Source organism: Montipora foliosa, chromosome 3 (assembly GCF_036669935.1).
Source record: "Montipora foliosa isolate CH-2021 chromosome 3, ASM3666993v2, whole genome shotgun sequence".
NCBI lineage: Eukaryota > Metazoa > Cnidaria > Anthozoa > Scleractinia > Acroporidae > Montipora > Montipora foliosa.
The window spans coordinates 6,230,062-6,252,561 of NC_090871.1; the positions used below are offsets into that span (position 1 = coordinate 6,230,062).

At 40.3% G+C, this 22,500-nt stretch overlaps 1 protein-coding gene across 1 annotated transcript in view; it reads left to right on the forward strand.

Annotated features, from left to right (window-relative positions):
- Positions 1 to 22,500, forward strand: part of LOC137996601 (activating signal cointegrator 1 complex subunit 3-like) — a 43,659-nt gene that overhangs the window by 1,101 nt on the left and 20,058 nt on the right. The window contains exons 2-19 of the mRNA XM_068842075.1: positions 146 to 191; positions 606 to 1,283; positions 2,115 to 2,182; positions 2,482 to 2,648; positions 3,577 to 3,718; positions 5,831 to 5,956; positions 6,612 to 6,812; positions 7,174 to 7,314; positions 8,336 to 8,500; positions 9,498 to 9,746; positions 10,764 to 10,898; positions 12,109 to 12,300; positions 13,561 to 13,785; positions 15,385 to 15,504; positions 16,895 to 17,059; positions 17,840 to 17,926; positions 19,291 to 19,467; positions 21,581 to 21,806. Coding sequence (XP_068698176.1) covers positions 146 to 191; positions 606 to 1,283; positions 2,115 to 2,182; positions 2,482 to 2,648; positions 3,577 to 3,718; positions 5,831 to 5,956; positions 6,612 to 6,812; positions 7,174 to 7,314; positions 8,336 to 8,500; positions 9,498 to 9,746; positions 10,764 to 10,898; positions 12,109 to 12,300; positions 13,561 to 13,785; positions 15,385 to 15,504; positions 16,895 to 17,059; positions 17,840 to 17,926; positions 19,291 to 19,467; positions 21,581 to 21,806 — 3,310 coding nt within the window. The remainder of the gene's footprint in view (positions 1 to 145; positions 192 to 605; positions 1,284 to 2,114; positions 2,183 to 2,481; positions 2,649 to 3,576; positions 3,719 to 5,830; positions 5,957 to 6,611; positions 6,813 to 7,173; positions 7,315 to 8,335; positions 8,501 to 9,497; positions 9,747 to 10,763; positions 10,899 to 12,108; positions 12,301 to 13,560; positions 13,786 to 15,384; positions 15,505 to 16,894; positions 17,060 to 17,839; positions 17,927 to 19,290; positions 19,468 to 21,580; positions 21,807 to 22,500) is intronic.

Sequence of the window (22,500 nt, forward strand, 5' to 3'; positions counted from 1 at the left end):
GTAAATCTCTGCTAGCATGTGTTAAGCCATTTTATATCTACAGTTAGAACTGGACCACTTGGCAAAAGAGAAAACAAATCATTGACATAGTTATAGGGAAGATAGGTTTATATTATAATAAAAGTTTAAATGTTCCATTCTGTAGGTCAAAACGTTGTTGAAGGAGCTTGTTCTGACCTCCCGAGAGATTGGTATGTTGGCAGTTTCATAATGTAACAACTCCTACCTTACTAAAAAGAAATAAAAAATCAGATCATTTCCAAGTGGTGTCTAGTGCACATAAGACTCAAATCTTACAATGTCTTTTTTTTTTGAGGGAGCTCTTCCCTATTTTGTCTTGTTGGCAATTTGGCATCAGTACTGTAGTTTGATAAAATCATGATAAAGTGACGAAACGGTTAATACTGAAATGGCTGTTCTATTGGATATATGTTTTTGTTACTCAATGTCCTTTAGTACCTGCCGTTCACGTAGTGCAGACCCTTTTCAAACCCTTTACTAATTTGTCCCAAATGTTGCAAAACACTTAATTGGTAATTCCAGTTATTGGCTGAGTTGTGACTTTGGGGGACGTACCCAATATGAAACATCTTTTCGATCTATAGTTGGTCAGGAATCATCTGGAGAGGCTGTGGAAAGTGCATCATTATTTGTTTTTATAACTTTGAAGCATACAGCCCACATTGGAAAGGATGAAACTTCAAAACTGAAGAATTTTTTTGGAGCATTCCCTGCAACGGCGGCCACCAAAGCTTGTCACATTGTAAAGAGCTTAATTTCACTTCTTCCAGAGGATTTCTTAGCAGTTATTGATAAGAGAACAGAAGGCAAAGACGACAAACCTAGAAAAGAGTTTGGTAGTGATATTAAATTCATGCCATTACAACCAAAAGACTTCTCTCTTAATGATGATTTAATTTCTGATTCTGAGGATGAGGAAGTGGAACATAAACTAAGTTTTGTTCCACTCAAAGAAGAGCACATCTCTGGTAAAGAAACAGGGAATGACTCAACAAACAACAAAGATGATATAACTGGTTCTTGGTTAAGAGAACAGTGTGAGTTGTATTTTGCTGACAGTTCAAGTGGGCTTTCCGTTTTGGATCTCTGTTCTGCAATATTTGACATTCTTGCTTCTGACAGAGATAATGCAGCTCTCCAGAATGAGTTATTTGAGCTCCTTGGTTTTGATCGGTTTGAGTTCATTCAAACCCTTTTGGCTGACAGACATAGGATTCTCATAGCAACTTCTGAAAGTGCTTTTGATTTGACGGAAAGCAAAGGTAAGCAATAAAATTTAAAAAAGGCTCCAGATGACAAAGAGCAATGGACTGAAAGTCAGGGCCATGGTTGTTGGTTGGAACCTCTAGGAGGAGGAAAATCTTTATAAATGTAAGACTGAAGCCTTTATAATGTTAATCACAGGGCCCTAACCCCCCAGATATTCTCCATGAAGTCTTTTGGATGGTTAAAAACATAGGCATTGTTCACAAAGGCTAAAAGAAAGAGTCCTTAAAGTTTTTTTTCTGCAAAATGTGTGACATAAAAAGATGTGTCAAGAAATCTTTTTGTCAGTAACACCATGGAAAGAAATTTAGAGCTTTGATGTTGTATTAATAAGAGATCTACATGTAGTGTGGGAGACCCCCATTCCCCAATGCTTGCTGTTAATTAATTTTAATATGCAGCTGCAAATTCGTAAATGGTTTGAACACAGGAGTCATATCAATATTGATAATTGAAGTATGATCATTCTTTGGAGGCGGGGATTTTTTACAGGTGACAGGGCAGGTTTACAGGTCACTATTGTAACATTATGATAAAACAACCCTAACTCTTAATTAATGCAGGTCTGGGCCTAAAAACTATTATTTTGCCCTAAGGTTTAAGGAAAGTGATTAGGGTTATTTTAGCGATGTTAAGACAATGACCTTTAAACCTGACCTGTGACCTATAAAAAATATCTGCCTCTGTTTAGGATAACATTGACTGATGTGTTGACAACCTGAGTGGAAGCCATCTTCAGAGTCAAGTGATTTGTGTGACAGTATAAACGTCAGTCGATGATTACATCAACATGATGTAAATGTTGACTTGCTCTATGTATACTTTAGAAATCAACAGAACCAAAGCTCCAGCAATGTCAAACAGGCCTTTATATGGATGCCAAGTAACTGTGCAGGTAAAGTGAAGTTGCTGCGCTGCACTTAGCAATCTCTGTAGCTACTTGCAAAACAAATTGCATGTTGTAATCAAAGTTGCTTGACAGTTACAATAAGAGAACTGTCTGCTTTTGTGACAGTAAGTAAGTGGTCCTTTGCCGTTTTCCATTTCACATAATTTTATGGGATGCCAAACTTCTCTAATATTTTGAATAATTTATTTCTGGGGTGAAAGCTGTAAGTCTGAATTTTTCAAAAATAATATGAAAGGTTACTTTTTTACTCCTGAAATGTGATGTCACTATTGGTATAACTACAGTCAGAACAAGAAAAACAGTTGATGCGGCAAGTCAGAAAGGAAGAAAAGAAAGAAGAGCGCCGTCAAGCTCGCAGAGACAAAAAGCAATTCTCTGATGATCAGGAAATGGATCAAGAAGCATATCTTAGGAGTCTTGGCTTTGATCCTGAATTTATGAAAACACAAAGGTATGGAATAAATCTGTGAACCCAGAACTTTTTCGTCTCCCACTTAAGAATGGATGACTTTTGAAACTAGATAGTTACTTGAAGATAGATTAACCTAATTATTGGTTACATTGAAATTTTATCATTTCTGTGTCGAGCAAGAAAGGTTGTTACACAAAAGGGTGTGCCCATTAGATTTACATCTTTTTTTTTTTCATGGTCTTTTTAAAGTGCATTGTGAGAGCATTTTGAGTTGGCAAAACTGAACCTTTGGTCACTTTTTACATGCTATTTTTTTAATGACCTAATATCATCAATAATTTACTGGTTTTCTAACAACACGTTATTCTATTTACTTGGAAAGCAGCCCCCATTTACGAGTAATAATGCCTGCCTGATGTTAGACAATAAAATCTACAAGTCTCACTGAGTCACGAGGCAAAGGGTTAAAGGGGGCATAGTTTTTGAGTATTGTAGGTGTTGTTAAGCCATTCACTCCTAAAGCGGCCACCATTGACGAGTAAAATCATTTGGCATTAGACAGAGTAAAATTTGCAAGTCTCACTCTGAGAAGAAGGGTTATTAAAAGAGTTTAACATAATTATGCAAGTTTTCATCTCACTGAGCTTTTATCAGTTAAACAGCGGCACTGGGAAATAACAGGAACTACAAAAAATAAAATATAATTATTAATGCCCATTCATCAAAATTTGGGACTTAGTGAAATGATCCTCATAATGACAATAATATTATTAATATATAATTGATGATCATTAATTAATATAATTTAATCATTTATGGTCAATAATATATTTATTATTATTATTGACTGTTTCTGTCCTTGCCTCATTTTTTTAAAGCTGATTTAATACTGCCACTTATGGTGTAAATATTGGCATTTTTAAGTGATTATTCAATAATTAATAAATAGTTTGTTTATTTTTTTAAGGGAGGTTGCTCTTCAGGTAGCATCAAATGCTCCCTTGTTTTCAAAGCCAAAACAGAGCACTCAGCCCTCTCAGAATTACCCTTATGTGTTTGATGCTTTGGCCGAAATGCAGCGTTCAACAGCTTTCATTTCAGACACCAAGGTATTTGAATCCCCTTTCCATTGCATTTTTTAAAATCATCTGTAATTAACAAGTTGAATGCAAAATAGAGATAACTTGTTTTTACCATCATGCCAGGGTTCTTTTCACGAAGAGATTCTGTCACCAGAAAGGTCCGCAAAAGGCAGTTAATCCTATTCCTGTAATGATGTTTACACAATTTTACCACAGATACAGAGAACATTCACATCCATGTCCATTCACGTGTTCATGCCAACTGACGCTATTTACAACTATTCAAGGCTAGGGTTACCTTAATTGTTTACGTTTACTTGAGGTGTAAAGTTGGAGGGATACTGTAGGGAGGTTTCTGGAGACAAGTGATGTGGAAGTTGAGCAGAAGTATAAGGGGATACTTTGTGACATTTATCATAGAGAATGAGCATCTCATGGTGCAGTCGCCACTAGCACAATCCCATAATGCAATACGTTTTGGGGGTTATTTGTATGTGTAATCAAATGGCGACGAGTGAAATTAGGAAATAATTTCACGCGCGTTTTGTCAAAATTCAGATAATTTAAAAGGCGAGGGAAATTATCAGAATTTTGACAAAACGCAAGTGAAATTTTTTCCTAATTTCACGAGAAAACCATTTGATTACCTTTCAATGTTGCGGGTGACAAATTACGCTCACAACCGTAATTGTAAAATCACTCAAGTACTTTATCCAACTGCTCGGGAAGAATCATCTCCAGGTTTTTCTCAAGGCTATTTTCGTCACACCACTTCTCAAAAACTCTTACCCAGTTAATTGTGCTCTTTCACATATTAAAATTTTCTGCCGCTTCTTTTAATTTCGTAACTTCTTCAATGGTCACTGTCTTAAATCTAGACGCCATCTTGGCTCTGATTGAGATACAAGAGATGTTACCGTGGCAATTTTGTAATTTCACATTGAAATTATAAATTAACGCTGAAATTTCGCGCCTAAATTAAGGAGTAATTTGTCACCCATGATATTAGCATTAAAACAGTGGATATCCATTTCACTGAAGCATGCTACAGTACCAAGAGTAAAAAAGAAGCCCCCAAAACGTATTGCATTTTATGAAATTGTGCAAGTAGTAAATTTCTGGAAATTCTGGCAGCACATAAAAAGGTTGCTACTAGGCACAAATTTAAATAAAAAAATGGTGTTGTTTTGGAATCAAAACAACATTTGACTTGATGTGCGTTAATTGTTAATTTCAGTTTACAGTGTCCCCAATCAGTGCTCCAGTGCCAGAACGACTAGACACTTAAGGACGTTCGCGCGAAAATTTTTCAACATTGATTTTTTTCTGAAACTTTTACCACTGTAAGATGATGAGTTAGTTATGTCAGAAATGTAAACAAAATGGGGGCTCACCGACTTCGTTTTGGAGAGAACATGCCCGGAAAACACCCAAAATGTGACAAAATCGGGCTTCGTTAACGAATAAGGCCAGTGTCTGTAAACCCAAATATATTGCAATCAAATCTTTGAAGTGAAATCTTCTCTGCCAAATATTATTTAAGTGGACGTATTAAGTGAATTTAGTCAGCTGGTGAGGTTCCTTAAAGATCAAGTTCGCATTTAGCGACCACAGTTTCACGCGCCTTGCAGCCGCAAGATGGCAGGATTTGATGTCCCGTGAGCAGAAATTTTTTGTTCATTTTTGGACAACGTGGAGAGAAATGTAAATAAAATCCGTTTCTGGAAAGAAAAATAGGGGTCACCGAACGTCCAAGACCATTAAAATCCAGGCAAAGCTATAGCAATGGCCTTTTGCCCTATCATTTCTCATTTTATTACTTAGCGCGCGCGCTCGTGTATGACGTGGCGTGTGCATTTGCGTGCGCAGTAAGGATGCGCAGAAACAATTGGCGCGAACGTCCTTTAAATAAAGTTCCTTTCCTTTCCTTTTTCCTTCTGCTTTTTTGCTAATTTTGAGGAAAAACCGAAAAGGAAAATCCATTATCCCCCTACATCCTTTACAAGGCAATGTAGAAGTAAGAGATTCCTTAACTTCAATGGTTTGCTGCAGTGCAGTAATATTAAATGTGATAATTTTGTCCCCGACTTGAATTAAGCTTGAAAAACTATTTTTTACCCGAAGAATTTTCGTTTGTAGATTTATTTACCAGCAGATGCCGTGCGTAAAAACACAAAGATATGTGAAGAGGTGGTTATTCCTCCCAACACCCCCACGCCGCCTTCGGAAGGAGAAACGTTGATTCCAATTGCGTCCTTAGATGAGGTGAGTGTAGCTTGTGAACACGGACCGTCCTTATTGTCAGTAGAGAGAAAAGACAGCACGAAATACATGAGTGTTCATAAGCTAATGTTAATTCAGAGGATGAATTCAAAGATGGCCTCCGCTCAGGTTTTCAAAACGTTGGTCACAAACGACAGTCCATCTCAGAACTGCACTCACCCGGACGATCCATCCCCATCAAGCCGGGAACGTCATTCCTGGATTCAGGTATTTTCAATTTCAACACAAGGGGAAAATGTGATGAATTGCGCGATGCCTGGAAGCCTTATACGGCGGTTCAAAACAACAATACAAATGAACTGTGATCGGTCATAAGAAGCTTGTGTAGGAAAGAGAAGGCCACATCGGCCGAGGAGTAAGTAGATGATGACGACGGAATCTTCTTCTTCTTCTTCTTGTAACCAAAAGACTATTTTGGTTTTGTGTTGCAACGCTTGGTGATTTGCTAAAAAAATGCTCACGTCACATTCTCAGCCAATCAGAAGCAAGAGCCAAACTCACTGATTGGCTGCACGCGTTTTCCCGCTCTTTGCGCCGGCTTCACGTGTTTTCTTTGCGTTGTGATTGAACAATTAGATTCTTGGTGTTTGTTGTGATTGGCCAAGGTAATGATAGGTATATTTTAATTTGTTTTCAGGTTGGTCAAATGGGTTTTAAAGGCATGAAGCGACTCAACAGAATCCAGTCAATTGTGTTTGAGGCGGCATATAACACAAATGAAAACCTTCTGATCTCTGCACCAACGGGAGCTGGCAAAACAAATATCGCTATGCTGACGATTTTAAGGGAAATCAAACAGAACATCGAAGAAGGGGTTATCAAAAAAGACAAATTTAAGGTATGTTTACGATAACATGGTTTTACATGCTTCTTATGCAGTTTGAGGACCGCGCAGAAAGTTGCTATTTAAACACCAAGATTCCCGTGTAAAGGACGCGGTACCTTGGTCATTAGCGGATCATTTTTCAATCAACTATGGGTGTATTCAAAGCTCTGTGAAAGTTATGCAGTAAAAGAACCACAAAGGGCTATCTGTCCCTAATATTAAGACGGTGTTCAATTAACATGTTTTAAATATGTTAAGTGACTTACATGCGTGTTAAAAAATTTCAAGCAGCACTCTTATATTGCGAGCGGAGTTCTTCTTCCACGTGGTAAGACAGTGCTGGCAAATTCACATTTTCGACCTTTTTCCGTAGATCATTTACGTGGCACCTATGAAGGCACTTGCTGCTGAAATGGTGCAAAACTTCGGCAAACGACTGGAATCTCTGGGGATATCAGTGAGGGAACTCACAGGAGACATGCAGCTGACAAAATCCGAGATCCTGAAGACTCAGGTACATTCCCCGCATTGTTAAACTGGCCTCGGTTGTTCAAAAGGTGGATAACGCTATCCAGCGGATACATCGCTATCCAGCGGATAAAGATTAGCAAAACCAATTGAGTTATCAAGTGGATATTGATTTATCCAGTGGATAGCGCTATCCACTCTTCGAACAACTGGGGCCTGGTAGACAACACGCAAGCCCTCCATTTTGGATGTCGCGATATGGATGTCACGCACGAGGAAATTCCATTCGCCTGCTGCACGCGCGTGAATCTCTGAAGAAGAGAGCTTACTCAGTTGGTTTGTATCCTCAAAGATAGCCAGTTGTCAATAGTGAGTTGAAAAGAATTGGAAAAATCCGAACGTTCGCTTCTGTTTGCCTTCCGATTACTCGTTCAGATTCTCTTCCCTTGAGGTGTACGAGATTCATAGCAGCTTGGCCATCAGACTGTACTGAGGTGGCAATTGTCTCTGTACACTGTTGGGAATGGAATTGTCGAAAGGTTGCATTCTCGCGAATATGAAAGGAGATGGTTACTTGGGGATTATCTGGAAAAAGATCTCATGACAACTTCTCTGGCAGGATTTGACGTTATGACCTACGTTTCGACTTTACTCTTACCCGTTATCTGCACCCAAAAATGTTCAATGACTGAGTGGGCGATAATGCGAGGACGGTGTCCATTTGACAGAACTAACCGGCCAGACCAGGCATTTGGAAGGACTAACTCCACAACTCCTACAAATGAAAATACTTCGAGAGTGGTATATACTCCTCCAGAAGAATGGCAGGGATTATCTAGCACTTTTTCCTTCAAATTGTTACATTTTTCTTTGCAAACTGATGGGTCTGGCTGGCCAGTTCTGAAAGAAGGAAGGTGCCTTAAGACTCTTTGACTTCAACCTCACATGATCCTAGAAATTTCCACGTTAATATTCACAAATAAAATTGAAAGAGAGGAAAACAAATCAATGTTGTACTTAGAGATGTTCCTAACCCCGGAGCCTACTTACGGTGTTTTGTTTTTCAGATGTTAGTAACCACGCCTGAAAAGTGGGATGTGGTGACACGGAAAAGCACAGGCGACGTGGCACTAGCACAGCTTGTTAAGTTATTGATCATTGACGAAGTTCATCTGTTACACGACGACAGAGGCTCAGTTATCGAGTGTCTGGTTGCCAGGACCCTTCGGCAGGTTTGTTTGTTTCTTTTACGATGGCCTCTTGCATAGGTTGTTTGTGAGTTCACCATATTGGACGGGTCAAGGGAAGACTAGGACCGATTCAGAGAAAGAATACAGTCTTTTTAGTGGAGTGAAAGATCGTGACCAGATATAACAGTTCGTAGTTAACCCGGCTTGTTTTTCTTGTATGCTAGTATCTTCTTCTTACATTTTGCACCACTGTCTGTTGTGGAATGTTTTTGAAGCGCATGTCGTGCTTTATCGAGTCTAAAACAGCCCGGCTTCGCGTCGTGGTTTTAAACCCCATAAAACACTCCTGCTCGTTTATTAAACAGTACGTTACAAAAGGAGACTGCCCGAATTGTCCGAGCTCTGCATTCGTGACAACCTCGTTCCCAGGGTCTCTGGAGTGACAACCTCGTTCCCAGGGTCTCTGGAGAGACAACCTCGTTCCCAGGGTCTCTGGAGAGACAACCTCGTTCCCAGGGTCTCTGGAGCGGGATACCCAGGGAGTGACTGGCTGCTTAAGTACGTAATGTTCATAACTGCGGCGATGATCTAAACATCTTAACATGCTGTGCATCTAGTGGTGGTTAATGGTGTAATACCGGCGCCCGTGAAGTGACGTTTTCGTTGACGTTGCAGCTATCGTTGCTTGCACTTCTTAATTTGGTCATTTGACTTCATTGTCAACATGGGAACGGCAAAGAAGCCCTCGTGGCGCTTGCAGAACACAAACTACTGCTTTTCTTCACTTTACCCATTTTATTGTGGCGTTTTTGTTCTTGTCAATGTTGTACTTGCTTAATTAATCCTTTCCTTCCTAAGGTGAAATTTAGAGTTTTTTACTCTGTCTAACGCCAGACGATTTTACCCGTCTCTTGGGCCAGGAGAGTTCTCTCTGGGCATCAGAGAAGTTTTGCGACCAACAGTTGCCTCATTGATGTCTAATAGACTAAAAATGTGCGGAACGGAATAAACGAGTTTAAATGTATATTTCTTCCTGCAGGTTGAATCCTCTCAGAGTATGATTCGAATTGTTGGCCTGTCTGCTACACTTCCCAATTACATTGATGTGGCGCACTTTCTTGGAGTCAACCCTTACGAGGGACTGTTTTTCTTTGATGGACGTTTTCGTCCCGTCCCCCTAAAGCAGACGTTTATTGGAATCAAAAGCTCGGGTCACGTGAAACAACTACATGACATGGACACCGTTTGTTATGACAAGGTTCTAGACAATGTACAACAGGGACACCAGGTGGGGATATCGGTGTACTGTAATCAATTTAGCAAATTAAAGTCAGTTTTTCATGCGTCTGCCCTGTTATTGATCGTGAATTCCGTCATAACATTGTCAAAGTAGCTGTGGATCCGCAGAAAAACGCGAGACAAAAATGCGAGAAACTTCAATTTTATTCAATCTGACGCGACCAAATTCATAACTTGCCTCGCTGTTTTATTGGCTAATGGAAAAAACGGAGACTTTCCATCGGTCACAAAGTGGCAGATCGACGTTTCACAAAATTTTGCATAAATTAAACTCTTCGAAATGCATAAATTATAAATTTATGTGTCTGTCCGCTTATTGACAATAAAAATTAGCCAATGAGCGTGCGAGAATTTTGCAGTCATTGTAAAACCAGTTGTTAACGAAACCACAGAAGAGACACACAGAATATCCGCGAATCGAGGCGGTTGGCAAGAGCAGAATGAGCGAGATAAAAAGGATATGGTTTTCTTTGAATTCGCGGAGGATTTGCCTTTCGAAAATGAGCGTAGCGTGCAGAAGTGGCGAACAAATGTCGGTTTCCGATTGTTTCGCGCTTGTTTACAAATGGCTTTCGTGAAAATCACAGCGTTTTAGGGATAGTCCTTTTGTGCAAAAAGAATATGCAGGACAGTTTCAATAAAATGCACCCAAACGTATACTTGGTGTTTGGTCATTAAAAGACTCGTTTTTGCAAACACTGCGAAACGCCGCGTTATGCCTTAGTAAACTGTTGGAAAAAAAACCCCGGAACCCACACGACTCGTAAGGATTCTCTCTTTTTCCTTTTTCGCAAAATTAGGGCTTACTCTAATCTTGGTTTCTGGTTTCACCATTGTATGGGAGTATTAAAAAATTTTGTGTCTGAAATTAAATAATCATTGTCAACAATTTTGTGCATGTTTTTTTTTTGTAGTCAACTGTTTTGATTTGCAGAAGCTAGTGCTTTCTCGTATAGTTTGCTCATTTCGTTAAAAAAAAAATTCGCGTAATGATTCATTTTTGCAGGTTATGGTCTTCGTGCATGCGCGGAACGCTACTGTCAAGACAGCGCTGACGTTGCGCGAAATGGCAGCCAATCAAGGCGACACAGCTGCGTTCCACGCGGGGCAGACTCCTGAGTATGGAACCGCGCAAAAACAGGTATGAGTGTCACGTGACCTACCTCGCACAAGTCCCTTTTATCTCAGTGGTAGAGCATCCGAATGACGGCTATTAAATGGTCGTTGTTTCGAATGCTGTTAAGGAGCTCTCGGATCTTTTCGAGTGCGCCCGAATGGCCCGTCAATAATGTAACTTTATAAAATTCCTTCTTTCTTGGTTGCGCCGGCTTTGTATTCGGTGTTTTCAATAGTTCTGGCAAGTAATTGTGAACCCCTCATAACGTCCCAGCTTAACTTTCTGTAATTATCAGTCGCAATAACCAATGATGTGACTTATCACACAGTCCAAAATGGCTGCTGATTTATGCGCATACAAATTGGCCCTTATTGCCTCGTTCAAGATAAGATATTCTTTTGAATTTTAAGTTTAAGAACGAGGCATCCAGGGCTAATTTGAATAAAAACAAAAGAATATTTAAATGGCGGCCATTTTGGAATAAAGTGTATATCAAACCAAAACCCTGTCTTTGCAGACGCACAAGATCAGAAAATCCAATTGGCCGAAGAGGAAAATACCATAATACTCTTTGTTTTTCCACCCAAATTTTGAATAACCATTGTTTTTGTTTTCTCTTGGGACCATTGTAAGTCCCAAGAGAAACAGGAAACAATGCTTATGCAAAATTTGGTTGGACAAACCAAGAGCCTTATGATATTTCCGCTTCGGCCAATAATGTTGAATGTCCATTGAAGGCTGCAGTTATCTTAGATTTATTATCCAGGCATAAAATACGTTACTTAGGGGAAAAGGTTGCCCAAAGCAACGCGATTGTGATTCCGAAAAAAGAATAGCTTTCGCGCAAGTGGCATAATTTTCCAAATGGCGCTTATCCAAGTAAACCCGCAATCGTTTTTTCTCCCGCTTATTCCGTTGTCGTGATCAGCTTTAACTGTACAAGCCACAATTGAATGTGCCTAAAGACTGGCACATAAAGTTGAAGATGAACTAGGGAAGTCAAATGTGAATGGCTCATTAAAGTCAAAGGTGAACATCGATATCTTATTCAAGGACCATCTGAACGGTGAAATATGTTTCCCGACATATGTCTATGACTTGAAGCGCGCAAACGAAGTAACAGTTGCTAAAGAAAAATTTGCTTCTCATGAAACAAATTTTCCTTCTGCAAGAAATGTTGCATGTGCACACAAATTGGTATAATCTCGGTAAAAAATGCGGGTATTTTCCTCAGGTGATGAAATCCAGAAATAAAGAGCTCCGCGATCTGTTTCCAGATGGGTTTGCTATCCATCACGCTGGAATGTTACGCCAAGACCGTACCATGGTTGAACAGCTATTTTCCAAAGGTTTGATCCGTGTGTTGGTTTGCACAGCTACCCTCGCCTGGGGCGTGAATTTACCAGCTCACGCTGTGATCATCAAGGTTAGATTGCACTTCTGCATTTGACATCACGCTGGCACTTGTTGCTACACCCACGCCCTTAAAACTCGGCCATGAACAAAATAAGCAGGAGTTTTGAAAGATTTTCGACATTTCAAAAAGGCACAGAAATAAATGATTTATAGGCACATGTTCACCCAAAAGACATTGCGCGCTTTTGTTGTTGTTTTGAAGTAATTCCAGCGTTTTGATTGGGTACTCACCGGTGATTTTCGGATTTTCTGTCTGTGCGAAATTCAACGCGGCGCGCATTGTCTTTTGGGTGAACATGGGCCTTTTTAAAAGTCTTTGCCCCGATTCAAGGAATAAGATTTGCAATTTTATTTGAACAAAATAAAAGAAAGTTGGTGGTTAGGTTCACTTAAACACTTGAAGGGAACCTCCACTAAAACAACAAAATAACTTTAAACCACAGAACATAATGTTTGCAACTAAAAATTCTCAAACTTTTTCCAATGAAAGCGTTTGTATCGGAAAAAAGTGAATTACAAAAACGCCTGTTTTGGCTTTCAAATTTCACGGGGGCCGCCATCTTGAATATTTGTGACGTGTCGTGGTTGCTCTATTGTTCTGACACAAAGAGCGATTGTTCTGGAACAATAGGGCAACCACGACACTACAAATTTTGGTCGTCTTTGGAAAAATTTACTCGTGCTTATTTATTCCAAATCGCACTCGAAATCATGCGATTACCTATACAAATGAACCTCTTCATTTGCCTCATAGAGCCTCCGATTTATCCTGAATTTGAAGTATATTAAACGCTTCATGGAACTGTAAGGGAAAAAGAAAGCCGCGCATTTTGAGTCATGTGAATATTAGCAAACCTCGAGTAGTGGTTTACAAGCAGCAATGCAAGTGCAAGCGAAGCAATATCTATGCAAACTCAGTAGTCCTTTGACAGTTTTGGAACCTTTTGTTTTCTACAGATTATTGTGCGCAAGTTTGTATCGTAACCAGCCCTTTTTGAGAGTAATGTTGTAGTTGTTCATCGGTCCATATGACCTGTAGCGTCTTTTGTCATCATTGCTAGGTGCGTTGTTTCTGTTCTATTATCTGTTGTTTCGTTCTCGAAAGCTACAGAGTTCTGGAAAGGTACAGGGTCTTCCCTTGTTGATCTTACGTGTGTTGAACTCGTTTATTTTTTCTCTCATAGGATACCAATATTTTTTTCGTATTGTTGTTGTCATTTTTTCGTTGACAGGAAACTCAAATGTCACTGTTGTCTTCGTTCGTCAACAGGGTACCCAAATGTACGACGCAAAGAAAGGATCGTTTGTGGATATCGGCATCTTAGATGTACTTCAAATCTTCGGCCGAGCAGGTCGACCTCAGTTCGATAAACAGGGAGAGGGCATCATTATAACATCGCACGGTAATCTCAGTCATTACCTAGCGCTTCTTACAAGACAGTCGCCGATTGAGAGTCAGTTTATATCAAGCCTCACTGATAGCTTAAATGCAGAGGTGAGCCGGATTCTAAACACCATGATGTATCTATCGAGCCTCCAATCACTGCGAGCCCCGCTCGCTGCAAAACAGCGAGCTGGGGTTCAACTCTGGCCCCGGCCTGCATGTGGGCTGAGTTTCAGTCGATCTCAACCTGACTCAAGGGTTTTTCTCCGGGTACTCCGGTTTTCCTCCCTCATCAAAATCGACTCACAGCTAATTAACATCTAGCTGTGGTGCTGTGCTCCGACATCAAACATGGACTGTATAGTGGCAGCCAGAGGCGCCTTTGTATGCTTTCAGCCCGATATCGTGAACTGCGCCCTTCGCAATTCAGTCCTCCATACTGCAAGTAAAGGGTGATTAGCACTGCCAATTATTATTATTATCATTATCATTATCATTATCATTATCATGTAGTTCGTCTCAAGACTCGGCATTTCGACTATACCATGATGACCATTTTTATGCCACAAATGTATTTACCCGTGTGGGTGAACAGCAAATATTTCCTGTCAATTTATTCTATCTGGGTGGCAGTAATGATTTTGGACAGCGGAGATACTAGACGACTGGAGGGCGAGAGAGCTTTCAGGTTCTGCTATTCGGCATTATTTACCACAGTTTAATATGTGGCGAGTCGTCCACACGAACAAATTCTCGCACTTGGAGATTTTTTTGTCACATAAAACTGGCACGCTATATCATTTGTCATAAAATTTAGTTGGGCCAATATTCTCATTCACACGGGCAAATTAAAACGAGTTCATAGAAATTTCCACTTAAAAGCGCTCGTGTTGACGGAGAGTAAGTGGTTGGTCAATTCACAGGGGAGGGCACAGGAATGTTCTAGAGTGCATACTACACGGCACGTATAGGGAAATCTTAGTTTACATTTTTTGCTTCCTTATCCCAAGGCTATCGTTTTCTGATCAGTCAGCCGAGATTAAAGTACTGAATATTCAAAGTGCATTGCATAATGAGCTATTTCTGAAAAATTGAACCCGATACCTACCAGATAATCTCTGAGCAACGAAGCTTTGAAAATTTGAAATTTAAACAGCTTGGTGCCTCCCGTGAAGACAAACTCGTATGCTAGAGCGACTTTCATATGACCTTAAAAAATAAACTTAAAAACAGAACGTAAACAAAAATGCAACACATTTAATTGGCTTAGCGAACGAGCGCGAAATTTCGTTGGTTTAGCGAACGCGGATGCAAACAACGTCATCTCTCCATGGAACTTTCTGGAAAGAGACCAACATTTCGCTTTGACGTCATTTGAAATGCAGTAATGTGATTAGGCAATTGAACTGTTTACTGCTCATATTAGGAGTTTCCTTGGCGGGAATAAGGAAAAGCTTTGTTTTCATCGTGCCACATTGGTCCGTGAAACAAATAGCGAACACTTTTTCAAGGTCATACGAAAGTCGCTCTAATAAAACAAAATGTAGACAACGACATTCCTTTATAGCACAATTGTTTTCCCCATTAACGTTTAATTTTCTGGGCGCCCAGGGTAAGTTTTGCTTCTCTAATCACCGTAACCATCTAGTTCTATAATTGCCTTGTGAAAAATTAATTGTTTTTTGTTTGTTTTCTTCTTTTTAAATCCAGATCTCTCTTGGCACGGTGACGAATGTTGACGAAGCAGTTGAGTGGCTGAGTTACACGTATTTATTTATTCGTATGCGAGTCAACCCACTGGTTTATGGCATTCCATATGGAACCAAAGAGGTGTGTTATTGTTATTCCCTCTGCCTCATTTACATTTTTGCGCTTTTTGGCTTCAAAAACGCGTAATTTTCTACCACTAAAACGCCTGAAAAGGCTGATGAAAACGGGCAATTTTCAAACGCCATTAAAAGTGGGTTATTTTAAAAGCGTTTCGTTTATAAAATGAATTTGGATAATGGACAAATGGCTAGGTGAGAATCATGACTTTTGAAAACTTTAACATAAAAAAAAAAACCAGGGAACTGAATCGCTTTACTTCAATGTTGTCTTTACACTGAAAGTTGGATCAGTTTTGGAATAGAGATCTTTACACAAACAATTTATTTCGGACGCAATTTGCTCCAAATTCGAAGTGGCGGAATTCACCCTGAAAGAAATCAATTGCATGGCCATTGTAAAAAAGATCGGTTCCAAATGTTGTTCTCCGGACATGTCCACAAATATGCACCAGACGATGATGCAATAAACCTGCTGTGAGACAAATGTCACTAAGTGTCTCCAACTACTACGTCACTTGCCTCAAGTGTTCCTCCACCCTCACCCCTCATTAGTTGGCATAAAGAGCCGTCTAAGATAACCTTAACCCTAACGCCAACCCTGATTGACTACCTTTCTGGACACATAAGCGGTTTTCAATTGAGTGTCAAAAGTAATTAGCCAATTGCTTTGGTTTTGCATTACTTCACTCAGTGATTTGTTCAAAGTTCTCGCGCCACTTTTTCAACCAATCAAAAGTGAAACCAAAACCAATCGTGGCTCCCGCGTGCACATTTTCCCGCGCTTTTTGTGGGCTACGTGTAATTACTTCGAGTTTTGATTGGTTTATTGTCTCCGTCCTTTTTGAATGGCCAAAGTAATTATTTTGGTTTTGGTTTTACGTCACTCGATTGAAACTCGCTCTAGTGTCGCTTTGAGGGTTTTCGTCTCTCAGATAGCTTAAATTGGCCTGGCCAAACGCTCGCAACATTTCAACGCAACATCTTGCAACATTGTTGCATGATGTTGCGACATGTGTTGAACGGGGTGGCCAAATGCACACAACATTTTCATCATTTTCAACGCAACATGTTAATGTTCATATGCCCCAGACCCCTGGCGCGCAAGAAATGGACCTAACGCGCATGCCCTATCTCAACAATGTTGCGTGAACGTGGCCAAACGAGTACAACATCATGCAACATCCAAAATGTTGCACGAAAAATTTGACCGTTTTCAAATTTGATCCAACATCATCCAACATGTTGCAACATATCGCAACAGGGTGGCCAAACGTATGTAACATGTTGTGCCCAACAATGTTGCAAGATCTTGTGTTGAAATGTTGCGAGCGTTTGGCCAGGCCTTGAGACGTCAGAACTGAGTGTGATTCTGTAAGTTTATCATTTGGCAGGATGACCCCTTTCTTCTGAATCATCGTAGAGAACTTATTACAAATGCAGCACGTCATTTGGATAAAGCGAAGATGATTCGTTTTGATGAACGAACAGAATACTTGAGTGCTACAGATCTCGGAAGAACAGCCAGCCATTTTTACATCAAATACGATACAATTGAGGTGAGTGAACTGAGGAAACAAACAATTTAATCGAGCCCGAGAAGATAACAAACAGCGAAGTGCGAATAAGAGGACAACCCTCTGACTTGCACAAACTCAAACGGTTGGAAATTCAAACGAATGCAGTGATGCTCTGGTCTGTGCTGTGATTAGTAGTTGGAAAAGTAATTTGATTGGTTGTGAGAATGATGAAGATGGTGATTGGTGCATTGCGATCTGGTTTGTAAGTGAAGGTCGCAGTAGGTTAAGAGTAATGTAGGTTGAACTTCTCTCAGTAATGGCCTTGATGGCGCAAATTGGTTCTACGGGCTAATGCTCGTAATTCAAATCCCGTATTTTCCATTAATTATCTTGTTCAACATCCATGTGTGATATTCTTTACCATTTTCGAGGTGAGATTTCGCTTGTCTCGCTCACATTTGTAAGTTCGCAAATGTGTTTAGCAGTCATATGAACCAACGTCTGAGAACTGAGTGAGAAGTGTGGATTCTTCATTTGATGCCACAATGTACTTCGCAATATAAATTTTTTGAAAACACTTCTGCAAAACAGCTTCAGTTGTGGTGTAACACTCTGGACCACACAAATGCTATTCTCTCTTGCTCGGTCGTGGATAGAATGATCGTTAGTTTTGCTAACTGTCGCGGCGAAAGTGGTGAATTGTGTCTGTTATAAATGAAAAGATTTATCTTAGCAACGAATTATGTTTGAGTGTAGGTAAAATTAATTTAAAGGTGCCAGAATATGTCAATACTCAGTGCCAGTGCCATTATCTTTTAGAATTTCAACGAGATGTTTAAAGCGTTAATGCCTGAGCCAGAAATATTAGCCATGCTTTCGCATTCTCAAGAATTCGAACAAGTCAAGGTGAGAAATTCTTATTGCTTATAATCGCAAGTCTCCAAGTCTCGCTACTCTTCTTTTATGAGGGTGGTCAAGGGCATTTTTTCCTCGTGAAACGTGATTTTGTCAATTACCGTGAGCAGTGATTTTTGAGAATACTGATAAGTGAAATGAGAATCCGACGTTTAATTCATCATAAACTATGATTTTGCTTCATGTTTTTGTGTTTGTATTTTAATTTTGCGGGAGCAGGAGCCCGAGAAATTATAACAGTGGACTAAAGTATAACTCGGCAGAGCAAGGTACAACAACTACATCTGGATTGCATGATTCACTGAGAAGTGAGCCTCCGCTCGCCAGCCTTAACAGCTTTGCTGGTCAATCAACACGGCGAAAACTAGCTCAGAAATCGTCTCAGAGGGTCGCGAGACTCTTCCCAATGTAACCGTTTTGTTGAGTTTCTTTATGGCTGACAGCTGTAGCTGTTAACAAACGTAAGAAAATTTGTTTGTGGAAAAAATTCTTTTTTCGTGAAACGTGAAATGGCCATTTTATTGTCTGTGAAATGTGAAACGGCCATTTTATTTTCCGTGAAATGTGATGAAGAGCCCCTTATACCACCCTCTTTTTTTAGGCTTAAGCAAGTTGTTCAAAGCTTGGATAACTTTTCTATTAAAAACTCAGTTGAAGTAAAACCCAATTCGAAAGGTAGTGACATATCGTAATAGCAAAACTTCTGGATAGTGATTTAAGCAGTGGAATATGTCCTCCAGCACTTTGGGATTGGACAAGGTAAATATTGGAGAGCTTAAGCCCGCGCGTTTTTGAGACACGGACGGCAACCGGAAGAGAGCATTACGCGCACCAAGACAGTGGTGTCTCCCAGATTTTTATACTTATCATCTCTAATGGAGAAAAGATACTTAGCAATGTAAATGTGGTTGTGTGAAGACAAGTTAAAAGGGAAAACAGCTCAATTCCGGTTGCTGTCCGTGTCTCAAAAACGTGCGTGCTTAAGCTCCCTATTGTCGGCACTTGTAGCACAGGTGATAAGAGACAATTGGGTCGTCTTTTCAAATAGTGCGCTGTTTAGATGTTCATTTGGTCTGTTAGAGTGGTTACTTTATTGAGTGTGCGCGTTAAACCAGAACCATGGTATTTATTATAATGGCCAATCACAACAGACGCCGACAACCGATAGAGCCAATCACTGCCTATCATAGGCGCAAAGTAAATTCTCATGCAGCGTGCACCGAGCGCGGGAAAACGAGTGCGAGCCAATGACGATTGGTTTTGCTTTTTCCTCTGATTGGCTCCAAATTTGGCGCGATTTTTTTTTAACTGGATAAACTACCTTGTTGCATGTATTTAATATACCTGTTTTTTAGGTCCGTGAGGATGAAATTCCTGAACTGGAGTTTCACATGGCGGATAGTTGCTTTTTCTATGTGAAAGGAGGGGTGGAGAACAGTTATGGCAAAGTTAACATTTTGCTACAGACGTTTATTTCGAGAGGACACGTGGATTCTTTCTCTCTTGTGTCTGATTTGGGCTACGTTGCTCAGGTAGGCGTCCTCACTTAGACTGCCAATGGAGCCTGCATATTCTTTTACCATAATAGTTTTCTCACTTAGACCACGCCTTTTTGCGTGGTGCCAGTGGATGGGGCAGTAGAAGGGGTTGGCATGAAGGCGAGCCGTGTGATCACATTTCATTTACCGATGACAACATTTTATATCCAAGCCGTGTCTTAGCGTGTTTGAGAACGTTGCTTACGTATTTGATATCACCTAGATAAGTCGCGCGAAATGGTCACAATGACCCTCTTGCCCGATGCCTGATCTCCTGATTATCGCTAATAATAACTACTTAATAACCAAGATTTAGGTCGTTACAGCAAATCTAAAATATTGACTGAGCGGTAGCGAGGTCAATACAGCTATCCCGAGGTTTGAGATTTTGCTGTAACGACCGAACGGTCAAGGTTATTAAGTTGTTTATTATATGGCTAACAGAACGGTTCCAAAGAAGAAAAAACTAATTTGCATAATCCATAATCGATCGGCCCGTGGGCATTACTTGAGAATAATGCCTCAGCGCTTAGCTGATCTAAGCCAATCACAGCGCGCGTTATATCGGCTGGAAACACTAGCCATATAATAACGAATTTTATTATACAGGCAAACTGGTCCGAGATGAAGAAGAGAATCTTATTGGTTCTCTGAACGGTCCGAATTTTGCAATACGCAGCGTACATAGGTTGTCAAATTATTCCCATTTTCTGTTACCATTTTCTTGGACTTAAAAAGACAAATGCGAGAAATGTTTTTTATTTAGTTATGTCGGAGTTGCAGTACGAATTTTACTTTCCAGAACCGTTAACAGAAGCAGGCAAAGAGGCAAGTCTCAAGAAATGGAAAACCCCGCGCAAGAGAGTAAAGAATATTAATAAAAACCTTATTGAACTAGCTTGTTTGGTCCGTACTGGAAAAATATTGGTCTCGTTCCAATTTTGCAAGTTTATGGACGGAGCCTTAATGAACTTGCAAAAAAAGGAGCTCGACCAATATTTTCCCAGTACGGACCTCACCCTAGTTCAATAACATCTATAAATGTACAGCGCGCCTCTACTCAATTCTGAAAAATTCAACGTAACCTCGGAACACGGAGCCGTTTGTTAGGTCTCAGATAAGACCGCGTTCTGCAATGTTCATCATTTGAGGTAGCGAGATGTGAAAACTGACGTCATGTTACTTATGTCGAAGACAATAACATGCCAGCTCAATTTTGATGAACGTCTTGAAGAGTCCCTTTGAGTCTAATCTTTATAAAAACGAGGGTTAACGTTTGCGTTCTTGTCACCTTTTAGTTGGGGTTTTTGTAACTCACCCTGTGAGCAGAGCCTCTCTAAAACTCACCAGATGGCGAGCAACAGAGGCTCTGCAGAAATCGTGTCAGGTCTTTTAAGTCGCCGCAGCCCAAGGTTTTGGGTTAATCACTCCGGTCAAACCGGTTTAGGCAGCGCGCGCATCATATTTTTGACAAGGCGAAGGTCAAAATCGAGCCTTCAGTACGAAAATCAACATGGCGTTTAGGAGTGCGATCGAGACTTGGCTTGGGTTTGAAACTGTCTCCAAGCAACGGCTTGCGCATATTTAATAAAGACTTAACACGATTTCTGCAGAGTAGAAAGGCTCTGCTGGCAGGGTGTTTGTAACTGTCCCGTGTTTACTTTAGTTGTAGAGTTAGGGAAACAAATCGTGACGCTCAATTGGCATATGAAATTTTCAAATATTTGAACTACGGAGTATGAAGGTCTCAGTAAAAGTGAACATCTCAGTTATGAAGCATGGGTTCGAGTCTTGTTCAAGCCCGGGTTTTCAAGTTTCAGGCTTCAGTTCGCAGCTGCTCAACTAGGTTGCTTTATAACGGCTATAATCATTTTCAGTGATATCTCATGACTTGCAATACTTGACTAACATACTGTAGTATGATAATCTAGTATTGATCACGTACTACCTTGATTCGTGTTTCAATCAATCAATCAATCAATCAAGTTCGCGATAAAAGGCTTCCCGCCTCTAATCAGAGGAAGGCCTTAAAAGAACACGATCCGTGTTCGGATTGGTACCTAATTAAAGTGTCCATTGCGTTGTATCAATGCTTTGTTTTGTGCAGAATGCTGCCCGCCTTATGAGAGGTCTGTTTGAGATAGCTCTTCACCGTGGCTGGCCGACCATGGCCTACAGATTGTTGGGACTTTGTAAGATGCTGGACAAGCGTCTATGGGGAATCCAGAATCCATTGCATCAGTTTCCTATTCTTAATCGTGAAACATTGGTGAAATTGGAGGATAAGAAAGCTACGATACATCGATTAAGAGATATGCCAGCCGATGAAATTGGTATGGTTGTTTTGGCCGTTTTTTATTTTCCTTTCGGGGCTTAAGAACTACGATGCGGTCGTCAACGAAGGATAGATAATTGTGCGGCGCGCACTCCCAATTTGAGGTTTTGACGACAACGTGGGCGTACAAATGTGAACCTTTCGTTCTCTGTTTTACCCTGAAACCGCTCGTACCAATTTATTTTTCGAAGAATTCACCAAGTGACATTGTGCGGCGTGAACGACATGGAATCATGAACTTACGATGCTACAAAGTTATATTTTTTTGAGGTGATGTCTTCGTCGACTTCGCCGTCGTAGATCTTAAAAGTCCCTATTTTAGAGTTAACTTCAACATCTTCTTGAAAGCGAGGCTAATGGACCATTTCCGAGTTGCTGTTTGTGTCGGTTTCGAAGCGAGTCTTGTTGCTCAATTATTGAAAGGGAAATGAATTTGATTTGCATGAGAATATGCAACTGATTTCCATTTAATGGTTGTGCGCCGGGACTCGCTTTGAAACTGAGGCATGCAGCAACTCGGAAATGGCCTGTTGGGAAGAGCATTTTGGAACAAAAACAGGATCGATCTTGGGTTGGTTTTCCGACGTTACGATAGTCATTTCAGATTCAATTTCCTTATTGTATGTAGCATCTCAGTTTACAAATAAATCCGGTCATTATAGACGGTGAAATACGTTCATGCAGACCTCTAC